This window comes from Hemibagrus wyckioides, linkage group LG24 (genome assembly GCF_019097595.1).
Source record: "Hemibagrus wyckioides isolate EC202008001 linkage group LG24, SWU_Hwy_1.0, whole genome shotgun sequence".
Classification (NCBI taxonomy): domain Eukaryota; kingdom Metazoa; phylum Chordata; class Actinopteri; order Siluriformes; family Bagridae; genus Hemibagrus; species Hemibagrus wyckioides.
The window spans coordinates 307,331-315,140 of record NC_080733.1 but is presented as its reverse complement, the minus strand read 5'-3'; the positions used below and the strand labels follow the sequence as shown (position 1 = coordinate 315,140).

The window sequence follows — 7,810 nt, the reverse complement described above, 5'->3', positions numbered from 1 at the left end:
CGCTGCATGACTCTTCCTCTGATTCTGTACCAAATCCTCTTGGCATTAAAATGTAGCTGCTCAATCTTACTGATATCTCTCCAGGTTGTCTAAATTTTCTCCTTTCTCCACAAATCCTTCACCTGTGAACTTTTCCCGTTTCAAAGTAAGCACATGGTGTCTATAATCACAATAACTACACATTATTCTCATGCTCGATTCTGTCTCCCCCCAGTGGCCTCTCACGGCAATTACACTTAACTAACTTAGGAAACATTCCACAAGAGTACAGGAAGACAAAAACACCTGCTAATTCAGCAAATTCCCATTTAAACTGTCTCAAAGACGTTTGGAGAACTTAACATGCAATGACGTCAATGATATGTTTATATTTATCTTCAATTAGACTTCATTCAAGTTCAGTATTTCAGTAAAATTCTAAGACTAGGATTCTGCCCTGATTACTGATCAGATCTTCATGAAATAAAATAAAAATAAAATAAAATAAAATAAAAATAATTTAGAAGTCAAATGGAGACCAAGGAAGTGAACGAACACACACACACACACGCACACATACAAATGCACAGTAAGCCGATCGTTCCCAATAAATACAACTTTAATAGAATGCTTACAGAACCTGATCCAGAGAAATGGGACTACATCGTGTGAAATTACAGGACCTTCTTATTGTAAGGTTTGTTTGTTTTTTTTTTTAACTTCACCACCCACTCAAGAGTTAGACATGAAATGACTGTACATTGGAACAGGATGGAGTGACTTCTGATCTCACATGCCCTTCCTCCTCTACCTCTCCTTTCTCATTCTCTGGGATGGACTTCAGTAATATTCTGTAGCAGTTTACTGACTACAGACACCACCACCTGGCCTCCTGCTGGCTATAACTACACTACAGACTCCACCTCTCCCTCAGCACACGCTCACACGCTCGGCTGGTGTACGGAAGCTGCAGGGCTGATCTACAGAAGGTCACCAATCATGCTTGCATGGGCTGTAGTGCATCCATGAATTATACAGATAAGAAAACACACTGAGCAGAGACAGAAAGGTGTTTGTGTAAAAAGAAGAAATTGAGTATTGAAGAGCTGTAGTGCTGAAAGTATTACTGACAGACCTGGTGCTCTGCTGTACTCTGAAAACACTCCATCAGCTTTAATAAGGAGAACAGGGGTGCAGAATTTAGTGTGTGTGTGTAGCATGTAGTGTGTAATGTGACGATACCAGCAGTGTGTGAGGCGATCTTCAGAACTACAGCTTCCCTTTTCTGTCTACACACACAAATTATAATCAACCTGCTCATTCATCAGAAAGGACAATAAACTGGACAGTACATCTAACGCAAAACAGCTTCTTGTACAGAGTCAGAGAAAAAAAATAACCTGCCTCACCTTCATAACCACACTAACACTGGACATCCTGCAAGCCTGGAACTCTTCCTCCTTTCATTTACTAATCCCCTCTTTATGACCTCTCTATTCAGATTCACTGCGAAAGTGTGTGTGTGTGTGTGTGTGTGTTTAGAAACAGAAATAGCATGGCAGTCGGCTCTACATGCAGCTCCAAGTCACTGGCCTCCCTAGAAAATGTGCCACTTCCTCTTTCGTTGAGTTGAGGAGAGACGGACAGGGCAGAGGTCAGAAAGAGAGGAGAGGCTGAAGAAAGTAGGGGGCAGGGCAGAGGGAGGGGCAGAGGGGAGGGGGCGTGACAGTGCTTCTCAGTATCCTGCTTCTCTTTCAGGATTCGTCATTTTCAGCAGGGGGCGTGGTTGCTTTGGGGGCGGAGTGATCCGGGTCCGACTTGCTGGAAATTCGGTCAAGCTCCGCCTGGACGTCGGTCAAACCCAACTTCGAGCCTGAAAGAAACACACAGACACACAGTCAGAGTATGAAACTAGAACACACCCACCACACTCCTTCAGTGTCTTTTTATAGTTCTGAAACTTTAAACTAGTTTTGCAAAACTGTAAACAGGAAGCGCACAGCAGCACAGTTTAATCCCCTTCAGGTGTTAGCGTGTCTACGCTAGGGTGCAAGGAGGCAGAGGCAATAAAGGAAAGTACTGGTTAAAGTGTTGAAAATGATGGGAACTCTTCAACAATAACTGTTAAACATATCCTAAACATAAAAGGGAAGAATTCCAGACAGGAGATTATTTGTTATATACCGAGACAGCTGGATGGGAAACGAGCAGAGGAAAAGCAGGCAAAACAGTAAGCATCAGGCGTAGAGTACATTTCAGACGCAGGACTGAACAGTGGGGTGCAGGACAGTAGGAGGTGTGGACAGTCAAGTAACTACATCCAGACTGTGTGCTGTACAGCGATGCCTTCATGCACATCTCTCCATTCAGCTGCATGGACGTTAACTCTACTGCACACTGCAAGAACGCATTTATTTTCAGACTTTCACTCTGAGCTCCTGGTTAATGTCAAGACTTCAAGTCTTCTGAAGATCTGACCTTCAGCAGAGTTTAACACTCAGTAATTAGCTGGTTTGAGTTTAGAGCCACACAGCAGGGTTCTGAAGACCTTCAGCCATCATTTAACGAGTACAAAAGCTAAAGAAATGCCAGAGTCTTACAGCTTAGCAAACACTGGGCCTCATTTATCATGCTGGAGATAAACAGACTTATTCATAAAAACTGTTTATTCTGACTTTATTCTGATTATAGACTAATGCTATATACTAACAATGAGGTCACTTTTAAAATCAGCTCTATTTCTAGAGTGTGGCAGTAGTGTGTGTGTGTGTGTGTGTGTGTGTGTGTGCGCGCGCACTGGAAGATGTAGCACACACACAGCACTCTCACCATTTAGTTACTGTGTTCAGGTGAGTTTTTTTCTTTTATGGGATTTGTGGGCATGGCTAAATGTAACTCTTCATCAAGAAGCAGTTACAGAACTTTTCAAGACTGAACTTCATATCACTAATTTATGACCACAAGTCAAGAATCTGAAAATAAATCCTTGACTTAGAACAATGAGGCTTCAGTGTGAGGGAAGAAAGGTCATGCTGGCCACAGCCTCTCCACTCAGATCCAGCTTAGAGACAGGGGAGTGGACACTTGTATTTCTATACTTTTCCTTTACACACACACCTGACTCCAATTAAGCAGCATCTCTAAGGCAGAGAAGTGGAATGTGTGTGATGGCTGTGATTTGGGATCAGAACCAGAATCAAAGCGATGATGGAAACACAAAGTACAGGAACACAAGTGTGAGGATGAGTTCATGCAGAGACACATGGGAATGGTTACGCGGATTCTCAGGGAAAGGGCTGGATGTGAATGAGATCTGCATGAACACACACCTTAACGCGGCCAACATCCCCTGGCTAACACACACACACACACACACACACACACACACACACGATGAAAGACATTGTTAAACTGAGTACAAACATTTGTTAGTGAGGAAAGACACACACAGCAGAGGAAATAGAGTGATGGTCACTGCTGGGTACAATGCATTGTGGGATAATATAGGATTCAAAATCAGGTGGCATAAAAAAAGATGAAAAGGGGAAAATCTAAACACACCAAGCTTGATACTCATGAGACTGTCAATAAGCAGTGTGTTAGCTTCAGTGTGTGTGTGTGTGTGTGTGTGTGTGTGTGTGTGTGTGTGTGTGTGTGTGTGTGTGTGTAGGAGCGCAGACAGAGCAGCACATTATTCAGAATGTTGTACTTGTTTAGTCCATGTTACTGCGCAGTAACAGACACAGTGTAGAGGCACGCTGTGTTCTGGGTTAAACTGGTTAAAAGATTTCTTACACTCAGGAACATGCAGTAAGGTGTTATTTATTTATTTATTTATTTATGTATCTTTACCATTGCTGATGTCAGAAATCTGGTTTGGAAGAAGGAACAAAGACAAAAACAAACATAAATAAACAAAGGACAGAAGAAATGTGTGCGTGGATAAATGTTAGAATGATGATAACTCAAGTTTTCACCATTGTTAAGGGTTTACTACATTAAGAAATATTTTCTATTAACTGTCTGTAAAAATCATGTCAAATGAAGTCAAAAGGAGTCAGTAAACATGTCTTTAAAATCATCAGTAGGCTGTGGATGAAGGCAGGTATAAGAGATTTCCATCATGTTCTCCTTTTTTTTTTTTTTTTTTACTTTAAAAAGCAGTAAGTGATATGTACACTATATTGCCAAAAGTATTCTCTCACCTGCCTTGACTCGCATATGAACTTAAGTGACATCCCATTCCTAATCCATAGGGTTCAATATGACGTCGGTCCACCCTTTGCAGCTATAACAGCTTCAACTCTTCTGGGAAGGCTGTCCACAAGGTTTAGGAGTGTGTTTATGGGAATTTTTGACCATTCTTCCAGAAGTGCATTTGTGAGGTCACACACTGATGTTGGACGAGAAGGCCTGGCTCTCAGTCTCCGCTCTAATTCATCCCAAAGGTGTTCTATCGGGTTGAGGTCAGGACTCTGTGCAGGCCAGTCAAGTTCCTCCACACCAGACTCTGTCATCCATGTCTTTATGGACCTTGCTTTGGTCACTGGTGCACAGTCATGTTGGAAGAGGAAGGGGCCAGCTCCAAACTGTTCCCACAAAGTTGGGAGCATGGAATGGTCCAAAATGTCTTGGTATGCTGAAGCATTCAGAGTTCCTTTCACTGGAACTAAGGGGCCAAGCCCAGCTCCTGAAAAACAACCCCACACCATAATCCCCCCTCCACCAAACTTTACACTTGGCACAATGCAGTCAGACAAGTACCGTTCTCCTGGCAACCGCCAAACCCAGACTCGTCCATCAGATTGCCAGATGGAGAAGCGTGATTCGTCACTCCAGAGAACGCGTCTCCACTGCTCTAGAGTCCAGTGGCGGCGTGCTTTACACCACTGCATCCGACGCTTTGCATTGCACTTGGTGATGTATGGCTTGGATGCAGCTGCTCGGCCATGGAAACCCATTCCATGAAGCTCTCTGCGCACTGTTCTTGAGCTCATCTGAAGGCCACATGAAGTTTGGAGGTCTGTAGTGATTGACTCTGCAGAAAGTTGGTGACCTCTTCGCACTATGTGCCTCAGCATCCGCTGACCCCGCTCCGTCAGTTTACGTGGCCTACCACTTCGTGGCTGAGTTGCTGTCGTTCCCAAACACTTCCACGTTCTTATAATACAGCTGACAGTTGACTGTGGAATATTTAGGAGCGAGGAAATTTCACGACTGGATTTGTTGCACAGGTGGCATCCTATCACAGTTCCACGCTGGAATTCACTGAGCTCCTGAGAGCGACCCATTCTTTCACAAATGTTTGTAAAAACAGTCTGCATGCCTAGGTGCTTGATTTTATACACCTGTGGCCATGGAAGTGATTGGAACACCTGATTCTGATTATTTGGATGGGTGAGCAAGTACTTTTGGCAATATAGTGTATCTAATCTGTATGATGCCTGACCAGTTCTTTTTACATTCAGAATACTGGACTGGAGTAAGAGGATGTGGGCTGTGGAAGTGAGGAGGTGGTTCCTACCGGACTTGCGCACTGTTCCCGGAGTGTTGCTGCCTCCTCCTGCAGGCTGGCCAGGTCCAGGAGAACCCGCTTTCTTCGTCAGAAGGCTGTTGAAGAAGTTAGCCAGCACGCCCTCGCTGGTCTGACCTCCTGTCACATGGAGAAAAACAACTGAATCAGCAAACACACACACACATACCACAGCTGCCTTCTTCACAGCAAGGACAAGGAAAGAAACAGGTTCTGACCATCAGAACAAACAAAGGAAGAGACCAGAGCCTCCTAATCACCAACACATCAACTGTTACCAGGTGCCGGGGTTCTCCGGGACTGAGGAGTCGGTAACGATTAAAAAAAAGAAGAAGCCTGGAGCAAGTCTCCAGAGTCTGGTGTTAGGAGTAACAGTGTGGGCTGAAGAAAGGTCAGAGGCCATGGGAAAAGAAAAAGGACAGAGAGGAAATAAAGGAAAGGACAGGAGAAGAGAAGAGAGTGTGCGTCCTGAAGGCTCAGCTCTCATACACACCTTTCATGTTGGGATCAATCTTCTTGGTACCTGATTGCATGGGCATGACGTTAGCCACGTTAGCGGCCGCCGAGCGATTGGACGTCCTCGGGGAGCCACTGGGAGCTCTGTTTGAGGTGTCCTAACACACACACACACAGTGGTCAGGCTAACACAGATAAACAAGGGATAAATGAGGGAAAGATGAGGCAGGACTCACCACTGGCCTTCCTGTGGTAGCTGCAGGCTGTTTAGATAACAGAGTCTACATAAGAGATGAGAGACAGAAGAGAAAAGAAGCAGGAGCTTAGCATTGATGCATCATCATATCTCTGATAGTCTTCACATGATATTAATGTGTAAGAATTCAGCTCTCCTCATCACTGTGGGGATTGTGTGCTCACGATAGTTGTGTACACAAAATGTAGAGTTCATTTTCAACCAGAAATTCCTGAGGTGGTTCTAAGAGTGTCAGTAGGTAGGCTCCTGGCTTTGCTCTCACTCGGGCTGTTTGTGTTTGTGTAAGTACAGGAACGCCTGAAGGCTTCAGGGCAGCATTTTGCTACATTTGTTCCTCAGGACTGCATATGGATCACGGTGCCAGTACACCGAGGCAGGGTTTAAAGATAACGTCAACATTAAAACGTTACCTGCAACTTCACCAAGAACACCTGGTCATCTTCTGCTTGGATTTCCTTCTCATGTACAAACTGTGAGGCAGAACAGACAGTGTGACGTTTTACACAAATCAAAATTCACCTCTTCTATCATTATCATCACACCTCACACAAACACTCTTTATAATGAAAATTCTACTTGATCATATGGAGTGAAAGAATACAGTAACAGCCCCAGAAAATGTACACTACACCTGCAGGGCAGTGACCTACCTTTCTAACTGGAGGCTTCACTATTACATCTTCAAAGTTATCATCTGCTTTTATGCTCTGGAAGTTTTCATGTAGGATGGCAATCTTTTTCTCATTGTCCCACCCTGATGGACTGAAACACAACACACAGCTGCAAAGCCCTGATCTTACAGTTACGCTAACATTTTACACACATCAGCATGCAGCACTTACATAAACACAGAGTCTTTCTCCACCACCTGGGCTGGGAAATTGAACGGAAATCCATATAACCTGTGGATGAGGTATTTATATATCAAGTCTATATTTTTATTCTCCTTCATGGATGTGTAGAGCAGCGCTGCTCCATCTGTGTGAACACAAGTCAAGGGGCAGAACACACCAAGAACCTGCTGTAATGTCCAGCACACCACCTGCAGGGTTTATATAATCTACTGCAGAAAACATCTACAACCATCTGACCTACTGCATGTGTGTGTGTGTGTGTGTGTGTGTGAGTGAGAAAAAGAGAGAAGGATACACTGCAGGCAGAAGCGTCGGATGTGTGACTGGATGAAGTCTAAGTGCTCGTCTCTATAATCATGCTCCTTCTCCAAAGTGCTGATAGCATCACACTATTTTAGAGAGACACAGAGAAGCTTTTACCTTCACCCTTACCTTGACTGAATGTGAACACATTATGACTTAATGTATTCTGCATTACTGCTTTCTGCAAACTGACATCACTTCACTTTACCTTTGTACACACCACCACGAGTGGAATACCCAGGTTGTGTGTGAGTGTGTTGTCGCCTAAAGGAAGCACGACACTCTCCTCCTCAGATTCTGCGTTCCTCCTCTGAGATACTCCTTCCACACTGCTTCCTGGCTCCACATACTCTTGGAACTGCTTCACCACTGCAGACCCACACAAAGTCATGGGTTAAATATAGAAGACGCAGAGTGTGTGTGTGTGAG

The 7,810-nt window shown here is 44.2% G+C and overlaps 1 protein-coding gene across 3 annotated transcripts in view; it reads right to left on the bottom strand.

Annotated features, from left to right (window-relative positions):
* Nucleotides 1–580: 580 nt before the first annotated feature.
* The window catches only part of dync1li1 (dynein, cytoplasmic 1, light intermediate chain 1), a 9,854-nt gene continuing 2,624 nt past the window's right edge, over nt 581–7,810 (bottom strand). Inside the window, exons 5-14 of one of the 3 annotated variants that reach the window (XM_058377960.1) lie at nt 7,590–7,750; nt 7,374–7,467; nt 7,067–7,202; nt 6,875–6,986; nt 6,635–6,694; nt 6,205–6,249; nt 6,006–6,126; nt 5,504–5,632; nt 3,832–3,850; nt 581–1,852 (exon numbers count right to left, since the gene is read on the bottom strand). In XM_058377960.1, the coding sequence (XP_058233943.1) occupies nt 3,843–3,850; nt 5,504–5,632; nt 6,006–6,126; nt 6,205–6,249; nt 6,635–6,694; nt 6,875–6,986; nt 7,067–7,202; nt 7,374–7,467; nt 7,590–7,750 (866 nt within the window). In that variant the 3' untranslated portion in view covers nt 581–1,852; nt 3,832–3,842. The remainder of the gene's footprint in view (nt 1,853–3,831; nt 3,851–5,503; nt 5,633–6,005; nt 6,127–6,204; nt 6,250–6,634; nt 6,695–6,874; nt 6,987–7,066; nt 7,203–7,373; nt 7,468–7,589; nt 7,751–7,810) is intronic. The other 2 variants (XM_058377959.1, XM_058377958.1) reach the window with 2 other exon arrangements.